Source organism: Accipiter gentilis, unplaced genomic scaffold, assembly GCF_929443795.1.
Source record: "Accipiter gentilis unplaced genomic scaffold, bAccGen1.1, whole genome shotgun sequence".
NCBI classification, from domain to species: Eukaryota; Metazoa; Chordata; class Aves; order Accipitriformes; family Accipitridae; genus Astur; species Astur gentilis.
The window spans coordinates 251,139-273,431 of record NW_026060892.1 but is presented as its reverse complement, the minus strand read 5'-3'; the positions used below and the strand labels follow the sequence as shown (position 1 = coordinate 273,431).

The window sequence follows — 22,293 nt, the reverse complement described above, 5'->3', positions numbered from 1 at the left end:
TCCATCTGCCACGGTAGACGCTGTCGTGTCGCCTGGCCCCGACCATGTCCTGTGTCCACTACAAGTTCTTCTCCAAGCTGAACTATGATACGGTCACCTTCGACGGCCTCTACATCTCTCTGCGTGACCTCAAGCTCCAGATCATGGTCCGCGAGAAGCTGACGGCAGCCAGCTGCGACCTGCTGATCACCAACGCCCAGACCAAAGAAGGTGCGTGGGGGCAACAGGCACGGGGCCTCGGGGACTGCCTGGCTGGCGGCGTCGTAGACGACCCCGTGACGGCCATGGCCTGTGGGAGCCATGCTCTGCCCTTTGTGGCTCATCCCCACATAGCATGAGTCAGCCTGGGGCCCATCCTGCCGGTGTGCAGGGGGACCAGGAGGGCAAGCATTGCCAGGGATGAAGCGTGGTGGGAAGCGATAATGTGATTCGGCCACAAGCGGTAGCTGTGACTTGTGTTGGGGACCTCACGGAGCTGTTCTTTTGCTGTTGCTGATCTGACAACTACCGTCAGATCTGTGCTTTAGACGTGGAGCTAGGCACAGAAGAAAGCGTGGTTGATGGGCGACGTCTAGTGCTTACAAAAGTGTTGGTTTCCTGGAATTCCTCTAGGTAAAATGATAAGGAAATGTGGGAGGAGATCCTTTAATAACAAACCTCAAAGAAATCTTCAGAGAAATCTGGCAGACAAAGCTGAAAGTGATGGAAACAGAACAGATGGCTAATTTGAAGCAAAAAAAGTGGTTTTGGTGATTTAGTTTTGTCTTCAACTCATTTTACTCCACTGCATTGGTATATCAGTGATACAGATACTTCCTGAAGCTTCTGTAAGGGTGTTTTTGATGGGAAAATGCAAAAGTCCCCCAGTGGTTTTCTGAGCAAACCTAGAGAGTACATTTTGGTGTAATATGTATGTATGCCAAGATTTTGGCTTATATGCGTAACCGTGAATTTCAGTGTTTATTAATCAGATCTAGATGCTTAAGCTCACCTTCAGAAGGTAAAGGAAAAATGTAGACCAGGATATTCTGCCTAAAAGGGGTGTTTGGAATTCTTCCATGTGGACATAAAGGACTGAGTTTTTTCTAACTTTGTCTGTGCTGGAGTCCTGCCTAAATGTTGAAATGATCTTGGAAAGAGCAAAGTGAACCTTGAGTGAAGATGACCTACTTGCTCAGATTTTTCCAAGCACTCTAAGCTTTACAGTTCAGTAACGGTTACTTTTCATAATGGAGATCTAGTAGGAGAAGCAATGTTAATATCGGTTAAAAGGAAACAGGATTTTAAATAGCAGTGGGAAAAAATGATAGGAAGGACTCTTTTTAAGATGTTGGGAAGGCAAAATGGATGGTTGGGACCTATTTTAAAAATAGGGAGGGAGTGTGGGTGTCCTCTTCCAAGCTTACTATGGAGGCATGTTCTATAAAGGCAGAATTGCCTTCCAAAAGCCTCTAGGCCAGAATGATGCCTTCAAACTTGCCTCCTTTGAATTTGATCTGGATTTCTTGACCTGTCTTTTGTAATAGGATGTTCTCACAGTATTGTGGAAGAACTGCAAACTCCCGAACGCAGGTCTCTTGCACACTCTTTCCTGGCCTGTACCATTCTGACTCCAAACACTTGGAGAATGTGCTATTCTGCTTATCAGGCAAAATGCAAGAAAATAGAAAAGCAAAAATGGGTCTCAGAACTGGTCTCCGATGAAGAGTTTTAAGGAAGAATAGTGCTCCTAGAAGACTGTCTCTTGAACGCAGAACTTGCTTGAGTTCAGTGTTGCAGCATGCACTTGACAGTTTTAGCAGTGCCACAATGCGATGTCTTCAGAAAAACCCCATGCTAACTGTGAATGAAATCATCTGGCCTCACAGCTGATGTCAGTCTGTCTATGTGTCTACTGGAATGTCTGCAGCACTGTGCAAACGTAGCATTTTAGAGAAGACTTTAAGCAACTTTTAAACCTTGTCCTTCACTGTGGCATATTGTGTTGCAGTGCTAGTACGGGGGATTGCTTTGATGACAGCTCCGAGTGCAATTAATTCTTGGGCTGCCATGCAGCATTCTTGTGTAGAGCTTTCAGAAAGGGTATGGCGTTCCCCGTTTCCCAGGCTGAGCTGAGGGTAAGTCATGTAAGTACCCATTCAAAAACTGAGATGTTGCAGTGGAGCTCATGCACTGCCTGTCTGGCAGTCAGCTGCTTGGACTCTGTCAGCAGCAGGTTTGGGACCTCTCGGGGGTGTGCTGTCAGCTAGGTTAATGTCCCTTGGCCAGGTGCTTAGGGCAGGCTCCGTTTGGGACATTACCACGTTGCCTCCAGCATTGCTTTCGCTTTCCCAGTCACATGCTGAAGCAGCGAGCAGTGCCAATAAGACATGAAGGCATCAGGCGGTCTGTATAATCAGATTAATGACTGCAAGTATGCCAGATTTTATTGACTCATCCTTTCAGAGCAATACAGGTGCTCTTTTGGAGCACAGTACTGTGTGACAATAATGCAAATGAAAGCTCCATGAACTGTCTGACCTCCTGAGCTAGCTCATTCAGGAGATGATGATATACCAGTTGGAGGTGAGATCAGGGATACCTGCCTGGGTGGAAGCTGAAAATCCAGAAATAGGAGTCCAGTCTGTTCATCAGGATGTTTCAAGGCAGTGCTTTCAGTGCAGCTACACCGATGATTTGTTTGTCGCAAAGTGTGCAAGTGGTGTTGATTAGAAGAGAGCTAAAAACTCGCATCGTGAGAAGGCATATTTTTAAGCGCTAGGGGGAAAACGTGTTCTCGGGAGTTACCCTCTTTTCTGGTAGGGAGAGTCTGGCATGTTAGTAGTCCTTGTCAGCTCTTACTCTGCAAATCCTTTCCCCAGTAGCATAACAGCTGGTTGGCAAGGCATCTAAGGCTAGCAAAGGCTTTTCTTTGTCATTGCACATATAGGCTTGCCTTCTGATGACTTCTGTTCTGAAGAGCTTCTGTACTTTATCTGGGTGAAAATACTTCTCTGCATAGTGCTCGGAGAGGTGCTTTTGCGCGGCTGTCAGACTCCAAACGGTGGATTAAAGCAGGCCGTAAAATAAAGTAGGAGCTTTTTTCAGTAACCTGTTGATAGCATACATGTGACAGAAAGCTAGCAGTTTTTCAGAAGTATAGGTGAATTTAAAAATGGGATTGTTAAATTGTGCATTCAGTGCGAAGCAGAGCATAACCTGAGCTGCTTGTACTTTTTTGCAGGAAGAAGGTTGTGGACACTAATGCAGTAGCTGATGTAAGATTTCCGAGTCCGTATGAGGCAGCAGTCAAAGTAGCTCTTGTTTAACTTGTCTGCCTCCATGAAATACTTCTTTCCCTTGGGTCTTTCAAGCATACTAAATTTCTTGTCTTTTAGACTGTTATGTCTCTTCTGCTCTTGACTTTGAGATAACATCCAAATCTTCCTTGGCTTTTGCAAGCTTTCTGAGTTAACGGGATCCTTACTTTTAATGACAGGTCAGATTGACAAAAGCCCAGTAGCCCCTTACTGGCCATCTCTGCCAGTAAAACAAAAAACACGTGTTGTGCTATCAGGGAATAGGAATCAAGAATGTTGTTACCTCCAGCTTTGCTGAACATTTCTATTGGAGCGCTGCTTGGCCAAGTGTGAAAAGTAGCCTTGTTGGGCATGACGTCACCGCTCACTTTGCAGATGTGGAGTCACGAGGTGAGGCAGTGTGACACTGCTTTGCAGGTCCTGGTAGTTGCCGAGTCTCTGCTAGGGGATGCTGCTGCCCATGGGGAACAGGTTCCTGCTGGGAGACACCAGTTCAGTCTGAGAGCTGTTAGACTAAGCTGGCATCTGTTAAATTCAAGTTGAGAGGGACTTCAGGAATAGTGCGCCAGATTTAGTCCTTCCCTATTTAAAAAAAGAAAAAAGTTGACTTTTTAGGCGACATTGTTTGGCTTCACCTCTCATAAAATTTCATCACCAAAATTAATTCAGTTAATAGAGGCAAAGGAAAAATAAATGTATTAAAGCCAATTGGTATCAGGCCCCTTCACAGAACTAACTCAGCAATGGACTCTGCTGTATGTAAACACTCTTCCACAAATGCTCTGACACAGTGACCAAGCTGGTGGGATACTTCAGTACCAAATACAAATAGGTGCCGGGATAACTGTCCTATACAAAGAAAGCCTTTCCTTCACCGCGCTATTGTCACTCTTCAGCTGATCCATTTAAATGTGCACTGATGGACTTTTAAGGGGAATTCAGTTTTATATCAGTCTCTTCCTAGATGGCTGGACCTCTCTTCATGGTGCACTTAACAAGCGAATTGAAAACAATCATATATCACAAGATAGATATAGATATATATATATATATATATATGCACACACATTCAAGGATAAGTCTATTCAGAAGGCAGGTGTCAATGCTTCTCTTCTAATGGTCAATGAATTGTCACCAAGTACTAGAAGAGGACTTAGTCCTCTTTTTGCATCACTGTTGGGCATGTTTGAATTGACCTCTGCAGGCTTGCATCATTTGTGAATAAATGCATTGGTTACTGTCCTCATGTATACAGTCTCTTCCTAGGCGAGGTGCTGCCACTTGTAAATCTGCTGCAGAACTAGAGTAATCCTCAGTTCAGCACAGGCGTAGCAAACTCCTGCCTTTTTGTGGAGCCGCTGTTGCTTGTCCTCTATGTCTGAAATGTCAGTGCAGCGGTTTGTGATCTGGGCCAGAAAGAACGCTCTGTATGACTCCATTCAGCAGGTCGAAACAGCTGGTTTGGGCTTCTAGATCTGCAGCTGCCATGATCTCCCAGTTGCCTGCCTGGGCCCCAGTACTGCTTCAGCTCCTTCTTCATCCAAAAGTCCCAGCGCAGGCCTTTCTTGACAGGTGGCTGTGGAAGGGTCAGAGTTTCTGCTTTGAGAAGAGCTCTAGGGGTTGCTTTCAGGATATATGACTTCTGTAAAAGCTTTTGTTTTCGTCATTAGTAGTCCTTTCTCCCACAAATTGAACCTCCTCGGACGTCCAGAGGAAACGTGCTGTTTGGTTCCCTGGGGGGGAGGATCAGGAATTAGTTTCAGCTAAATGATTTCTCAGTTTTCTGAAGAAGCTTTCTGTCATTTGGAAATAGAAGTAAAATGTTCGTTTCATTGTTGAAATAATGTCTTCTGGTAGGTGAGTTTTGGGGTAAGAGAGATTCCTGCCTGTAGGAATAATATACTGAAAAATGAAGCATAAGTTGTGAAATATTCCTGTTTTGTGTGTGATCACTGGGCAAAATCACCCTGACAGAGCTTGACTAGATATAGAGCATCTTTGGTTTTCAGACCATTGTTCTGATTGGGTCTGCAAAGGTAAGAGCTTGTAATATTTAAAACTGTAGGCAGATTACAGGGAATGGCTGCTGATAGTCATTTAAAATATTTAGTCATATCCAGCTTGTATAAGGACAATATAAAAACCACTCTCATGGAGAGATCTTTGCATTTTAAGCTTACACAGTCAAAGTGTCTCAGGTAGTTTGTTTTTTTGATTGTTTGGGCCTTATGTAGACGTTCAGAAGGCTTTCCTCTTCAAAGACTAACATGGTGTAAGCTCAGGCAAAGCACGGGTAGCTTCAGGCACACGCTCTTTTCAAAAGGCTTTTCACGGCTGTCGTCATAAGGAATTTTGTTTGAGTCTCTCAGCTCTGCAAAATGAATCACAAGAATTCATAGAATCCTAGACTCAGGGAATGGTTTGGGTTGGAAGGGACCTGAAAGATCATCTAGGTCCAACCTGCCTGCCACGGGCAGGGACACCTTCCACGAGACCAAGTTGCTCAAAAGCCCAGGGACGGGGCATCCACAACTATTGACACCCAATTCATGTCCCTTGGGTTAATTCAAACTAGATGATAAGCTTCAGAGGGGAGATAGCACTTTAGTTGGAGCCAGTTCTGCCCTACTTGTGAAAGCAAGCTCAAAACCCCCCCAGATTTCTCTGATCCAAATGCTAGCATTGCCGGTTTTGTTTCCATTTACATGTAGAGCGCTGAGCAGCTGAGAAGCGGCGGTGTTGATGGATTAAGCTCCAAGGAATAGACAGAGATGGCAGGCGCTCTTCTGTGTTCTGTCAGTCTTGGCCACTAGCAGCACGGGGGAATTGATACAGTTAACAGCTACGAAAGCAATGGCGCAGAGTTGTCATGCTTTAGCTGAGGGACTCTTTTGTTGCAGGGCAAGCTAGTCAGACTTCAGAATCTGGTTTATGCAGGTGAGACTTTGCTGTGGTTGGTTTTTCTCCAAAGCTCTGTTGGTTTTGTAGCCTAACAGAAGCAAAAGCAACTTAAGCTAGATCGGGGAAGAACCTCATGCATTAGCAGACTCCGCTTCAGTGACCTTTGAGACCATTTTGCTGTTGGCATTCCAACCATTTTAGAAACATGAAAAAGATTGTGCTGCTTGTGTTTGATGATCAAACCTGAAGGTTTCTTGAAATGTACTTTCAGTGTGTTGGGACCATAAAAGCACAATGTTACATATCAGATTTTGCTTTTCTATCGGTAAAGGGATTCTCTGAAATGTTGTGTAATTATGTATTGATATAGGTTCTCGTAAACTGGCAGATTCTTTTTCTGTATTGATGTTGTTTTCAGAATACACAGATGGTAATGCCCTGATTCGTAGGAACTCATCAGTAATTGTTAGAAGAATCCCTGCTGGAGGAGTTAAAGTCACCAGCAAAACCTGTGTTACGTAAGTATCCGTAAAGCATTGTATTCTTGGTTAGGGGTTTCAGTGCATTAACTTTCAAACTGATATGAGTTGACAAGAGGCATTCAGATTGTATCTTTCTTGTTAAAGCTGCTGTTAATTTTTGTTGTCATGGGCTAGATTTTAATAGATCTGTCGCAAAGCAGACTTACATGTTTTGGCCTGCTGGGAGATGGGGTTCAAACTGCAACAATGGTAGCTTTTAAGATGATTCCATTGGGTTTGTTCTTGGGGTTGATTCTTCTGAGAGCCAAGTTGTAGATCCCATTTCCTCTACGTGGAGAGATTCCTTATTTTATGTGTTTGATTTGATTGCTTTTATAGTAAAGACAGATAGGCATTGTTGTGTAAACTTCTAATTTGTTCCCACCTCAGAAGAGTCTGATAGTCAGTGTTTGACTATTTCTTGCATTTGGGGGAGGCAGGGTGGGATATGGCAGGTAATCTTACCCCCCAAATGTGGGTGTTTTGCATACCAGACACAGAGGAAAGACCAAGGGTTGCCAGCTGGCAAACCATGCAAACCAGAAGTTCCATTCATAAGTGATTCCTGTTAGTTTCCTAAGGACAATGTCCATTTCAGGCAAGAGAAAAAGAACACTCTCCTAACGTGTATCACCTTTTGAGCGAGTACAACAAAGGAATAGTTAACCCTTTCCAAACTTGAAACTCACTAAGCAGTTCAGCACGTTACCAAGCGTTACTAGTTATCTAAGTCTGTTTTTACCCTAAGTTGATATCCGTGCTCCAGGTTTTCAACCTATATTCCTCAGATTTCTGAAGGACAGAGAATCGGATGTGTTGGTTAAACTTACAGCTATCCACATGCAATGCTGACTACAGGATTATTGCTGTCATGTATGTATTCAGCTACATTAGCATTGTTTGAACATTCATGTTTTCCAGCCTTCTTGAAGAGACGCCTCTCCCCCACAATTAGTAGGTATTATTAGCTTGTGGTTTTGCCATGTCTTTCTCATGTTGGTTCTCAGTCAGTAAAGTAGACTGGTGAGTTACGGTGTGTCTCAAAAAAACAGTACAGCAGCATCCTGGTACCTGTGAAGCATTTGCGAGCAAAAACCCCTGATTGCTGTGACTCTGCCTGTAAACTTTGGGTATATTCCTTCAGTAGTTGCTGCAGTGCTTTCAGGCACTACCTAGGGGTTCAGGACGCCACAGTGTTGTGCTTATAATGATGGCCTTGTTTTGGCCATGTTTAACTTAAATATGTGTGCTTAGTGGCACCTTGTCAACGCATCCTCCGTTTCTGGTTGGCTGGCGCTCTCTCCTGGTATCTTAATACTGCCCTGAAATGAGAGGAGAGATGCTGCTGGCATCAAAGATCAAACCAAGACCTGGATGTGGGGATAAGGAAAGAATGGCGCTGCTGTTGTAGTGTTGAAAATGAACCAGGCAGATGAGCTTTCTATTCCTTCAGCTGGAAACATTGCAGAAACAACTGGTAGCGTGGTTAATGTTTGGGAACGAGGAATGTATGCTATAACGGTGGAGAGGCCTTCAAAAATGGGTTACTCACCTTGTTGTATGTTCTTCAAGGTAAATGGATGAAGAAACCATTGTGTGGTAATCTAAAGTATTTCCCTGTACTTCCTCATCTTCAGGAGGTACGTGGCTGTACTTGTGAGCCTGGTGGTATTCTAGCAGTGGCAGGAAGCACGAGCCTTTCTATTTGTACCTAAATTCCACAGCAGCCTTTGAATTGTCTCTGCTCATGGGACGCTTTGGATGACGTATGAATTGTTTGTTAACTAGATCAAGGGCTGCACGTCTGATTCATGATGAGTGGCATGCAGATACAGATCAATAAGTGTGTGGAATCTCAGCAAGTTTTCAAATGTAATGACTATTGCCAAAAAGATCGTAGGCTTTTCAAGATTATCCTAAAGCAAATTCTGGCAAGTAAGGCCTTTTCTTTTTTGTCACAGGGCTCCTAAATCACACCAAACCCCAGAAACTGCTTTCAGGTGACATTTCTACTACTATTTTTAGTCAATATTGCATATGTAACACATTTAGTATTTTGGCACTTTCATGGCTAAATGTAGTAGCTCTCTGAATACAGTGCTTGGGCTTTCACAAAGAAACTCTGTTCTAAAGCCTGTGCTGCTGCCGTTTTTGTTATTTCTTTGTCAGATGACTGACTGTTTTCTCTGAAGTAAACTTGCACTTCAAAGTGTCTAGAACGTCAGTGTTCTTTCTTGGAAATTAAAGTACTGTATCTGGTACCCATTTGTAATACTAGATATGTACAGATTGGTTAAAGTTGCCTTTGTATTTTGATAGTTGATTATTTAAGAACACCAAGCTGTGAGACAGACGTCATCTTTTTGATACTGACGCAGCAGAGACAAAATACCTGAGGACTTCCTCTTGCACTGTTGTGTTCTGTAACTGTACATCTTAATTTGTGACAAAGTAGAAACGGGATTTGGGTTGGGTTGTTGGGTTTTTTTAGTTGCACTGAATGTGCCAAGAGAGAACAGTTTAGGTATATGAATACATTTCCCATTCCCTAGACTATCAGAACATAATGTTTTGAGGTTCAGGTTTCATAATCTGTTGTCACTGCTTTATGCTGGGTACAAGTGCTTTACTTGAAATTCTGATCACCTTCTTTTCTTCTTCCAGAAGTCGTACTGAGGCAGTGAGTGGAACATCAAAAGCAGTATGTAAAAACACAATCTCACACTTTTTTCTACACACGGCTCTTAATTCTAAACAACGTAGCCTTGTATTAATTTTCCAAACATTAACTAATTATGTATTCCAGTAAAACCTGGTCTATGTTGTAAAGACAATGTCTTTGATTCGGCGTAGGAAAAACTGGGTAATGCCATCATTTGCACAGTTCTAATGTAAATATTGGTATTGGTGCCTAGTGATGCATTGCATTTCACATTGAGTATGCTAGAATATTTCCTGTACGACTTTGTGTTGCACAGGTAATGTATGATCGCTTTTAGGTCATGTAGGTCCGAGGTTTGCACAACTGAACGTGGTGCCGTGTTCTACATCTGTGTATAGCTAGTAATGTGTATGTTTGTACATTGTTTTGTTTGTAGGTTGTTTTGTGCTTTTTGTTTCTTGCAATCCAAATTGTTTGGAGTGAATTTTCTGCCATTTCCACATTATATCACTTAGCTTTTTTTTTAAAATACTCTTTTCCTAATGGGTTTTGAAAATGTTATCAAAACCCCCTGAGAAACCACTGTGGTTAAACTTGGTACTGTTTCTTACTTTTGACCTGGGGGTCCAAACAAATACCCAAACCAACATATCCCATACATTTTGAGGATAGTCACGTGCAGCTAAATGTTTCCTTTTCATGTCCTTAAATGCTTGGGTATTTGTTCCTAAAAGTGTATAATTGAAGTGATATGATTTGGGCCCCTCTGAGTACATGTGCGTCTTTAAGAGATTGCCATGGATTTAAATATGGTTGCTACGCAAAGTGGTATTCGGAAGTTCTGCATTTGATCTTTCCAGTCTATCTGATGAAGCGGTTTAGTTTAATAGTTTGTCTGCAAATGAAAATATCTAAAACCCAGTGTACAGATTTTGACACAAGGTTAGAGCCTGGTGTATTTGTGGGTAAAATCCCTGACATTTTTCTGAACTTCTGCCTGCAGTACATTTTTGGATCTGGGTGGCTTCGGGGTTGGATGCTGCTTTGATTTCCCAAAGGTTAAGCCTTTCTTTAGTATACCCCCACTCTGAATTTCCATTTGGAAAAGGGGCAGGATTTTTCTTCAGGTTAGAAAACACTGTCATTTGGCTGCTAAACTAGAGAGCAGTCACACCAGGACATACCTAACCGGTAATGGTCTAGATCTGGATTTGCGACTTGGGTCGAAGGCTAGGTGTAACTGTGCTTTTCAAAATAGCCCTTATAATGTAAAAATTCCTATTTGTTGGTTTTTATCTTTCATCTTGAAGTCTAACTGCTTTTTCTTCACTAGAATGGTGTGAGGCTTTGCACTAACCCTGGATCATTGGATCTGATCCCTTGATCAGCTGTTCGGGTAACTTAATCTAGAAATGCATGAGCTCTGGGGTTGTGTTCTCTGAAGAATACAGCCTCTGATTCTCGTGGAATGGTATACAATGAACTTAAAGTGGAAAACTTCTTGTACGTTGGTGTAAAACCACTAAGCCTAAACCTGACTTCCATAATTCTATCACTGACTGGTTCAAATTCCTTTTTGGACATGAAAGCCTGTCACTGTGAGCCCAGTGACGCCAGCAGTTAATGTAACGCATTTATGTAAACCACGTTTATAGTATTTGATCTAATTGAGATGGGGTTTTATTTCTTGGAAAGAGTTAGTTTTCTCTTTGTTTACTAGCTTGTGTATAAACATAAATCTCATCTTCATCAATAAGGTTACCATTCTTTCAGCCTCGTGTGTTCCCTGGTGTCTTTGTATTACATTTCTAAGTAGCATCTTACCATAAGCTTAGATAGATGTCTCCAAAAAAATTTTTTTTTAAGAAAGGAAAAATCCTGGAGTGGGAGGGAAGACTTAGTGTTAGTTAGAACTAATTAAAAGGAAGACAAAGCAAAACTGTTCCCTTCATGTTTGCTCTGACGGTACCTGATGTGGGTTGTGGGTAGCCATAGGGAGGGTGGAAGCCTTGCATCTCTCTGTACAAGTCGTCGTGTCCCGTCCCCCGCCCTCCTCACAGAGTAAAAGCACTGCAGCCTCAGGTGCTTTTAGCGTTGGAGCACAGTTAGCGGTATTCTTAAAGCTAACTCAGGTCTTGGTCTAAAGTGTGTGTGTGGGGGGGTTGTTTTGTTTTGTTATTTGAAATAAACATCTTTCTGCATGTATTTCAAAGCAAAACCTGGATCTTAGCGTGGTCTGAATAAATCACTGGGAAGGCTTGCCAATTATTGTTGAACAGTAAAGCAGCAATGTTAAAATCAGTCCAGATTTTTTTTTAAAAAGGATGCACAAAAACTTATACTTTGACTATTTCTTAATTGTCTTGCTCTTACGTTAGCTGTCATTCTACACTTCCAAATCTGTGCTGCTGTCCTACTGTTCCTACTGCCAAATCAAGAAAGTGAGTCCTATTTGTTTTCGTATTCCTATTTCAGTAACTGCAAGGAGCTCTAGCTGGTATTAGTCCTCAGAGGCTGCAGAAATGCAGAGAGTCATGCGCATTGTTTTAGCACCGTCAAGCACAGCTGTGATCCTTCGTGGCTGAATTTTCAGTTTAACCAAGCTATTGGGTTTTAGGAAACCACTGTAATTTAAATGCAGCACTCCAGCAGTGAGATTAGCCTTTTCCTCCTATTTTCTGTCCCCTTTCCCACTTGCTTTATGTGAGTTTCTGTTTAGTCTTCTGTCTGAAATGGGAGTTGATACATTGACTGTTGATTCTGGTTTTTTGAGGGTTTTCTTTATTCGCTTACTTTGGGTGGGATTTTTTTTTGGTTTGGGTTTTTTTCCCCAATTCTTCTGCAGTATTACCTTAGGTTTGTGTACAAGTTTCATGGAGGTGTTGTTTCTACTTGACCGATTGGAGGGACTGGCAGGAAATACTTCAGTAGAAATTCAAAGGAAAAAACCAAAGACACAAGAATGTAGGATCATTGGAAGATGGTCGTTGGGCAAACGTCCTAAATAGTACATGAATTTTCTCTTTGCTGCTTGTGGTAACTGTTCATAGAAAGGAGCGCTTTCATCTCCTTTAAGTAATCAGACTGTTGCCTGCAGGCCATAGAATAACGGCTTCCTAAAAAAATACAAGGACTACTATGAACTGTTATGTTTCAGTTACTGGTCAATACTAGCCTGTTTAATGCCAGACTCCAATAGAGAGCTTTCCCAATTCCTTGTTTGCTTCTGAAAACCCGCAAAGTGATAATGGTTGTGCCTGCCATGAGAGAACATAGGCCTGTTTTTCCACACGTGAAGAAGAGTGGCATGTGGGGCATGAAGCTTCAAAATACTTGATCAGACTTCCCTTTTGACAGAAGTGGGTGGGTACCAAATGTTGTGAAGGGGAGGAGAGTTGAATCTTCTGGTAAGGTTTGCAGTGGAAAGGCGGCCTCTTGTTCCAGATCAGGGTGCTCCTCTCCAAAGGCACGTTTTCACGAATGTTTCAGTTAGTGTTAGAGTCATGTTGTCTGTGCTTTCCTAAACATCTAGAGAAGACATGATTAACTGGAGTGAGGAAGCATCTTTTGCCTGTAAATATTTTGTCCCCAGAATCTGCTAAAACTGCTCCCTTGAATTCTTCTGCAACTTTAGGTAATAAAGGACAAGGGCTTTTTTCCAAGGAAGGGTTTTAATCTCTCCTCCGATCCATTTAGTGACGTCTTGAGGAGAGCTGTTCAGTTTATGCCGTGACACTTTATTCTACATTTTTGAACAACTGAAGACCTAATAAGCAGTGATTCAGGTGTCTTTCTGATCATGTTTTGCTAGTGTAAGCTTAACTGCTGCTTGTGGCATAATATAATTCCATATTCTGGAAAAGGAACAAGCTAAGTGTTACCCTGTTTACTTGTGGAAAAGCAGCATTTCACTATTAGTTCTCAGTAAACACTGCAGCCTATTAGAAACTAGTGGCCTGAGGGCTTGACTCCTGCAGGGTGTTCCAGGAGGTCAGTGGGAGGGAGGAGTGTGGTTGCAGTGGAGAAAAAAATTACAGGACTGTGCTCTGACTCCGTGTTTTCACCATCATTAAAAATTGGTTTTGCTCTGATAGTAAGGAGCGTAATATTAAATTCTCACGCTTCCCAAACTAATTTGGATAGTATGGCCTGTGGTCTAATAAAATACAAGACATCAGTATTCTCTGTTTTTGTAGGCTGCTCTGTCATGGGAAACACCTTTATTTCACTAATTTGAGCAGTCGGGTTTTTTTCTAGACAAAGTGGTGGTTTACTTTCATGGCTGATGTTCTGGCTTGGTGTTTTTATTTGGGTGTTGTGGGGTATGGTGAGTTTGGCATTTTTAAACTTCGTGACAGGAGGGGAAGAGTTCATGGTTGAGGGCCGATACGCCTGTGCTTGATTTTGCCAGGCAGCTACTGCCTTCATAAAAGCATAACTGTGTGCATTTAGAAGTGATGAGATGTTAACTGATTAATTTACAAGCTACACCGCAAATAAGTCTCCTGTAGTGATGCTTCCTTCTCAAATAAACCAAAATCCTTTTTAGCTGAAAATTGACAGATGTGAGCCTTTGACAAGGGTCCCTCTCTGAGATAGTGTGGAGCAGTAAGTTGATGTCGTGCGGGTTTGCTTATTTTAGTTTCTTCTCATTAACCACACAGGCACTCTTAAGGTGCCATAGGTTTGGACTTTGTTTTGAGCAAACACAAATTCCACGGGGTTGGCAGTGCCCCTGTCAGTGGCACTCAGAGGATATAGTGCAGACTTTCAGACTACAGTAGACGTTAACTATTGCTATGTTTTGACTGTAGAACTTGAATATGTGTTTAATTTTTTGTGAACAGATAGATGAGTCTCCTGCATCTCTTTCTCTGGCCCACCTTGCTAAGGTATATGTATATATTCTTGTCAAATTCTTAAAAGAAAAAAAGTGTTTGCTTTGTTTCTTAAAACCTTATACTGTGATCTATAGCTGGATAACTGTTGTAATGGGAACAAAACTGTAATTTAATTTTTATTCATTTAAAGTATTCATTTTAACTTTAAAATGTGTGTCTATTTTGGTACTAGCCTGTAAAGAGTAGTTCCCACTATGGGAAGATAGAAGGGGAGTACCTTATCAGCCTCAACGTAATGTTGCACTATTACGCATCTTCCAGACACAGAGAAGCAGCATTTCAGAAGCTGTTCGCCATTTCTCATATGATTCATTAATTTTGCATTGGAAACCAACAGTTTTTACAGAAGAATTGAATGGGCTGTAAGTTACGGCCATTTGGAGGGGGGAGCGTGCAACAGCCAAAAGAGAATCGTTTCTGTAACATGGACAATTGCATGGCTGTTTTTGAATTTCGAGCCATTAAAGTTACAGATCCATTCTTTTAATGCTGCACAGTTTCATAAATACTAGTATATAGACGGTAGACAACATAATCTAATTTGTTTGAATGCAGCCTGTGTAAAGTGTGAAAGTGCACCTGATTGTTTCTAGGAATACACCGATGTGTATATGTGGCATATTAGCAGATGTGACCTTCTGGAACTGTTGTAATGCCATGTTTTAATGGAACTGCTTGCATTTTTCGCTCAACAATGTGTACCTTCCTCTGGGAAAGCACTACTGGCTGCACTTTGTGAAAAGGCATAGTGCTCGCCAATGAAATAACTAGTCTTTACATTTGCAAAGCTTAGAGAAGACAGGGCCTAATGCAGAGGAGCTAGTTCTCTCTTCTGAAAATGAAGGCTGGAGTTCATTTCCAAGAAAGAGGAATCTCTTCACACTGGTCACTTCTTTCCCTTCTCACTGAAGAAATTAAATTGTGTGCATCTGGGGAGGCGGGAAAAAATGTTTGGAAGGTAGCCACCAAAAGAACTTGGTCTCCATTAGTGCTGTCCCTAAACATGTCCTTGGTTCTGTAAACTTATGCCCAATTTAACTCTAAAATATGAAGAAGTGTCCTTGTGGTGTACACATTTAAGCTTTTGAGAGAATTTCAGTATTTCAGAAAAATACAGGAACGTAATGTAAAGCAGCTGAAACCTGTTACTTACTCTGAGCTCTTTAGTGCAGACTGGCTTGGCATGGAGGTGATATGTTAAGAGTTTTCTGGTTTATTATTACTACGTGTGAAATGCCATATCTGAATTTTGGTCTATTCCTACTAATGTGTTGTGGGTTTTGGATGTGTTTTGTAAACTGTTTGGGTTCAAAGAAATTAGTCAAGTATCTGTAAAGTTTTCTGTAAATGTTAAAGGAAATGATTTCATAGGCGTTGATCTGGATTATGTTACTGCGGAGGAAAAAATGGTGTCTATGAAACATCCATTTAATAGAATGTTGAAACTAGTTGGTTGCTTTTGTGAATGAACGCATATAAAAACAGAACCATGAGTGGTTGATCTGAGTGGTTGGTCTGAATGCTAGGTGCTTGAAGGTCCCCATCCTTTACAGCCTCTCCCTTAGACCCTGCTTGGATCTGGACTAGTGTGAAATAAAAACATTGGAACAAATACTACTTTGAAAAAACAGCTGGCTTCATTAATTTGAAAGGTCTATTTCTGCATAAGGTTGATATTACAATTTGTATGTGAAAAGGACACAGTCAACTGGAAAAAAAATGCAGGTTGTGCTTCCTGTACTTAAATCACTTAATATGAAGAAGTTAGTAGAGGGGGAAGCATGCAGTGTGGACTGCCTCCAGCCATGATGGTCAAATTTGTAGTGACAAGTATCTTTTGTCTTGCTGAGGGATTATAGAAAGCCTGCTTCCTTTTAATGCTTCTGTGTGGGAAGCTGCATTTCAGCAAGCAAAAAGTTGTGTGTCCCTTTTTTTAATGCTGCAAAATGTAAATAAGGATACTTGCATGCATCTTTCTGAATTAAATGTACAGTGGATGTCTTCTTCAAAGAGGCTGGAGCTTAAAAATCACCTTAAAAATACTGGATCGTGTCATGTTGTCTACATATGCCTTCGGTCCACTTGGAAGACCATTGGGTTGGTTACGCAAGTCTTTCTGTAAGGTACAAACAGGGCCTAAGGTTTTGAGTGCCCAAGAACGCTCTTGTCAAGTAGCTCTTGTAGCACACAAACACCATGTAATAACGGTGTAAGGGCTCCCCAGAACATCTTCAGGACAACGGTATTGTCTCTAAGCAGCTGTTTTCATGCAACCTCTGCTAGCGTTGTGCTGCTCTTTACAGGACTGGGTGAGCGGTGTTGTCTTTGGCTGTGTGGGCTTAAACGTGTTTCTAATGTGCGTGTCAAATAATTGCCTGTTAAACAGACTGCCAATCTGGCTGAAGCCAATGCTTCTGAAGAGGATAAAATAAAAGCTATGATGATACAGTCCAGCCGTCAATATGGTCCAACCAAGTAAGTGTTGATAATGTCAGATCTGTTCTTTGAAGATTATGGAAAAAACTGTAGAGGTGTTTGGTTGAACAAGAGAGACACATGCATACCTTGTTCTTTTCTTCTCCAAAATCTTGTAGTTACATGAAGAAACCCTTGGGTCCACCTCCATCATCATATACTTGCCATCGTTGCAGAAAACCTGGCCATTCCATAAAGAACTGCCCAACAAATGGGGTAAGATGTGGGGGACTTCGGGTGTTAACTTGGTTTTTAATTGTTTTACCCTGGCAGTTAGGTAACAAGTACATGAATGCTCACGTGAAGCATTGTTTCTCTTGGGGTGAAATACAGAGCTTATATGGCAATGTTGCAAAGCCTTTCAGAATTCCAGGGAAACCTGGAATTAGAAATGTACAATTTTCTTTTTTCTAGGTCATGGACATGAAATGTGTCCATAGATCTTTCTCTGTGAACTTGCATGCATGTTTTTGTACTTTTCAATTTGATTGGAAGTGTTTCTGGTTTTAACTCTTTTTAATGACAGTTCATAGTTTTTAGTATTTTGTATAATAAGAAGATGTTTCTGTTGACCCCATCTACTGAACATTTGTGTGTTTTAATTAGACAAGCCTCTGGTTGCGTCTTCATGCCGTTTAAAGTTAGTCACTGAATGTACATGCATGAGGTATGAATTTAGCCTTCATATAGAGATGGTGAACGTAAGTTTCCCCAGTGAGCAATTCAGAGCACTGAATTAAGCTCTCCCTCTGAATTGCCCTCTGGAGGATGAGGAGCGGGTTTGTGTCTCTTCTCTGAGTGGATGGTGAGCTAAGGGCTGTTTCACCCTCAAGGAACCTGAGGGTAAGCCAAAGAATGTCGGCTGAGTTCAAAACACTGCTCTAACCTTCGGAACATCCTGGCTGTATTCATTTAGGAAAAGAAGTATTTTAGTTGAGCGACCCTTCTGCTAGGTAAAAGGAGAGGATTAAAGGCTCTTGCTGCTTAAAATAATCATTGAAGTGTCATTTTAAGTGTGGGTCTTAAGATGCGGTACGTCTGCATTTCTTGTCTCAACAGGATGAAAGTTTTGGGTCTGTGCCCAGAATGAAAAAGAGCATGGGAATTCCAAGGAGTCTCTTGCTGGAGGTGAAAGATCCCAATGTGGAGGGTGTTATGCTAACAAGAACTGGAAAATACGCAATACCATGTGTTAATGTGTAAGTACGGAATTAATTGGACCGACCAAAAAGTGAACGAGAGAAACCGTGCGTAAACGTGTGTATTGGCTTTGTGTGGCAAGGTTTTGGTAGCAGGGGGGGTTACAGGGGTGGCTTCTGTAAGAAGCTGCTGGAACCTTCCCCTATGTTCAATACCAGCTGGCTCTAAGACGGACCCGCCACCCGCCAAGGCTGAGGCAATCAGTGATAGTGGTAATGCCTCTGTGATAACATTTTTAAGAAGGGAAAAAAAGTTGGGACAGAGGGAAAACAGCAGCCGGAGAGAGGAGTGAGAACATGTAAGAGAAACAAGCCTGCAGACACCAAGGTCAGTGCAGAAGGAGGGGGAGGAGATGCTCCAGGCACCGGAGCAGAGATTCCCCTGCAGCCCCTGGGGAAGACCCTGGTGAGGCAGGCTGTCCCCCTGCAGTCCAGGGAGGTCCACGGTGGAGCAGATCTCCACCTGCAGCCCGTGGAGGACCCCACGCCGGAGCAGGTGGGTTCCCGAAGGAGGCTGTGACCCCGTGGGAACCCCGCGCTGGAGCAGGTTCCTGGCAGGACCTGCGGATCTTTGGAGAGAGGAGCCCACGGAGCAGGTTTTCTGGCAGGACTTGTGACCCCGTGGGGGACTCACGCTGGAGCAGTGTGCTCCTGAAGGACTGCAGCCCATGGAAGGGACACATGCTGGAGCAGTTTGTGAAGAACTGCAGCCCGTGGGAAGGACCCATGCTGGAGAAGTTCATGGAGAACTGTCTCCCGTGGGAGGGACCCTGCACTGGAGTAGGGGAAGAGTGAGGAGTTTTCCCCCTGAGGAGGAAGGAGCGGCAGAGACAAGGTGTGATGAGCTGACCGTAACCCCCATTCCCTGTCCCTCTGCGCCGCTGCGGGGGGAGGGTAGGTAGAGAATTCGGGAGTAAAGCTGTGCCTGGGAAGAAGAGAGGGGTGGAGGGAAGGTGTTCTGAGATTTGGTTTTATTTCTCATTACCCTACTCAGGTTGATTTGTAATAAATTGAGTTAATTTTCCCCAAGCTGAGTCTGTTTTTCTCTTGACGATAATTGGTGAGTGATCTCTCCTGTCCTTATCTCGACCCACCAGCTCATCTGAGCTAATTTCTTTGTTGATCCACTGAATAGGAGAGCTCTGCAGCGGGAAAATTGTTCCCCCCTCCCTATTCTAGTGTGGTGGCGACAGAAAAGTAGTTTCAACTAAATGCCTATGTTTTAGAAGGCTAATGTGGAGTGAGAAGAATTCCATCTCCTGTCTTCCTTTCATAATATCCAAAGCTTGGAAAAGTTTTCCTTTACCCACCCTTAATTTGTTTCTTTTTCCTTCCCCTTTCCCCTCCTCCAGGGAAGCTTATGCTAGAACGAAGAAGGAAAAGCCTCCCTTTTTACCGGAGGAGCCATCCTCTTCCTCCTCAGATGCTCTTATTCCAGATGAGATTTTATGTCTCATTTGTAAGGAGATAATGACTGATGCAGCTATTATTCCCTGCTGTGGAAACAGTTACTGTGATGAATGTAAGTGTGAACTCCCATGTTTGTTAATTCAAAACAGCACATCTGCTCTTCTGAAAGCAGAAAGAGGAGGTAGAGAAATTACTTTGTTACCAGTTCTATTTTATACTTAAGTATACCCTGAATAGGAAAGGGCTCTTCTCGTAGGAAGGGGAAAAAAAGCCAGAGAGCTGTAATAGTTAAATAAATGAATAGTAAAAAAAATAGCTTTTTAGTTAAATTTACATGCGGAAGGACGAGTATGAGAGGAGTGGCTGGTTGTGCAGGCGATTGCAGTATTGGATATTGAATGCATTTAGTTTGCCCACAGCCCTTTCTCTCATACAAAACTGTATAGCCAGCTCTGGTGACTTATGGTGGTCTGCAACAAACGGATAGTTAGAGTCATTTAATCCCCATTTTTCTCCACGGGAGAGTTGCTTAAAACCTTCAGAACTCGAACCTAGTAATGGTTTTTTGAACCTACTATTCGTTTTTTGAGACAAGTTTTATTCATTAACCTTGAGGGTGGGGACTTCTCACTGTACTATGTAGTGGGAAGAAGACTAGCTGAAACATCAAGACACAGCCTACTCTACATCTTCAAATGTTACAACAGTGACATACCAAAACTCTAGAGTTATTTGCTGCATACTAGAAATTTTTTACGCTATTGAACCTTTATAGCTTCCTGCTCTCCATTCAAGACCATATTCACCTGTTGATCATATACGTGTTTTTATAGTTGATTAGAATGCCCAAAACTTCCTTAGTTTGGCTAAATGCTATTTTGATTATTCTAATTGTACACAGGTATTAGAACAGCCTTACTGGAATCTGAGGAACATAGATGCCCAGAGTGTCATCAGACAGGTGTTTCGCCTGATGCTTTAGTGGCCAACAAGTGCCTACGCCGGGTAACATGATGACTTTTACGTAAAGTGCTTGTAAGAATAGGCTCTTTGTCAAAAGCTGAAAGGGAAGGAAATATTCATTTACATCTGCTTAAGCAAGGTTGAATTGAATAAGGCTAAATTTACCTTTCCAGTACATTATCTGTTATCACAGAAGCTTACAGCTCCTTGGAGACAATCTGGCAAATTCAGGTCACGCTTTTGTTTAAGGTGATTGCCTCGCTTTCAAATTCTGTGTTAACACGGCAGTACTTTGAATACAGACGCTCTGAGTTACCAGTCACTAGTATCAGTGTTTAATGTGATGTGTTCATGTATCGGCATGTTGATTTCTTTTGGGATTGATAGCATTTACAGCTAATTACACAAGTAATTTTGCTCTGTGGAGGCTTTTGTTTGTGTATCTGCTGAAGTTTCATATTACCTTTTCGTAAATGTTCTTCTGCCTCTAGGCTGTGAGCAACTTCAAAAATGGAGCCGGTTACAGAAAAAGGCACCGTCAGCAGATTTGGCACCAACAGCAGCTGCCACTGCCACCGCCACCACTCGTGACTCTTACACCTCCTGCTGCTCTGATGACTGCTGCTGAAGCGTCTCCATATTCGCCTCTGTCAATCAGCAGTTTGTTGGAAGAGAAGGTAAGCTTTGTTTCAACATTTGCAGCGATTCTTGTATTTTAGTAGAGCTTATTTGCCAACTGTCTGCATTTATTCACAAGGGCTGTCAGATTCCTGTACTAAGACAACCAGCATTACCAAGTCGTCTGGGCCCCCAAGGACAATCAACACTCACCACTGGTAAGGAACTGTAACTTTTAATTTTGTAAAAAGAATTTCTTTTTAAAAATGATCTTCAGATAAACCGAATGGGATTTTTTGCTTTTTCCTCTCTCTGCTCCAAAAGGTCATCCCGCGAGAGCCGGTACAATTTGCTCAGCAGATGGCAGACCAGGCTGGGAACTGTAAGTGTTCTACAGAAATGCAATGTATTAATACTTGTAACCTGTTAAATGAGGCTGTAACACATAAGTTCTACAACAGCTGATTCATAATGAAGTAAGTGTGCACCGATAGTTGTGTAGAATACAAGTGGTCATTAATTTTTAAATGGCCTAATTGGAATTGGCTTTAACAAAGGGGTATGTGCTCACAGTAAGATTATTTACAATAAAAGTCCAGTGCATAATTGAAAAGAGGACTCTGAAAAATGAACGCTTTCTGAGGAAACGATAAGTGCATCTAAAAATCAAATATAATTAAAGGATCAGGTGGAAAGCCACCCTTTTGCTCACTTGCTGTATAAGGCTGAAGAAATTGATTTCCCAATAGAAACCAGCCTCCAGCGTTCTTTTTTGAACAACTTAGTTGATTCTGATTGAGCAAATCATTGGAAAAGTCAAGGCTGTTATTATAGGACAATTTTGAGGTTCTTCAATTTAGTCGTCTCAAATAGCCCAGCTGCTTTCTCTCCGATGGGAAGAGAAGAGTCTGTTTTATCTATTATTGCTGTGCCAAGTCAGTCCTTCATTTTTTTATATACTTGACGTTAGATAGACTGTAAGGGTGCAGAGTCTTTATAAAATCTCAAAGATAAATCCAAACAAAAATCGGGATCCATCCCACAGATGGTTTAAAATCTCAGATCCAGTAAGCAAGAAAATACCAATGCAGGGACAAGAACAGGCCAAGTACATCATCATGAGGCAACAGCACAGGAAGCGTATGTGGAAGAGGTTAAAAGAAGTTTGAGAGAAGATGAGTTAATATTTGTGCAGGACTTTGAAGGTTAGAAGTGCGAAATATTAAGTGTCTCAAGGAGTAGCAGAGGGGCGGTGGGCACATGGCACGTGGGAGATGGGAGCCTCTGTTAAGCATGGGCAGCCTCCACCCGCAGCTGCAAAGCTGAGTGTAAGGAGAGAAGACC

The 22,293-nt window shown here is 42.2% G+C and overlaps 1 protein-coding gene across 1 annotated transcript; it reads left to right on the top strand.

Annotated features, from left to right (window-relative positions):
- Window positions 1-44: 44 nt before the first annotated feature.
- Window positions 45-21,050, top strand: LOC126037050 (E3 ubiquitin-protein ligase RBBP6-like). The gene is made up of 10 exons (XM_049797277.1): window positions 45-210; window positions 6,619-6,711; window positions 11,412-11,455; window positions 14,240-14,275; window positions 16,671-16,759; window positions 16,879-16,975; window positions 17,819-17,958; window positions 19,311-19,480; window positions 20,270-20,373; window positions 20,823-21,050. The coding sequence occupies exons 1-10, from the start codon at window positions 45-47 to the stop codon at window positions 21,048-21,050; spliced, it is 1,167 nt and encodes a 388-aa protein (XP_049653234.1).
- Window positions 21,051-22,293: the final 1,243 nt, after the last annotated feature.

Bases quoted from the DNA above. Each gene is read 5' to 3' on its own strand.
- LOC126037050 (XM_049797277.1), top strand. From the start codon at position 45: ATGTCCTGTGTCCACTACAAGTTCTTCTCCAAGCTGAACTATGATACG. The intron at 6,712-11,411 runs GTGTTACGTAAG...TCTCTGTACAAG, and splicing joins TAAAGTCACCAGCAAAACCT to TCGTCGTGTCCCGTCCCCCG. The intron at 16,976-17,818 runs GTAAGATGTGGG...TTGTCTCAACAG, and splicing joins AGAACTGCCCAACAAATGGG to GATGAAAGTTTTGGGTCTGT.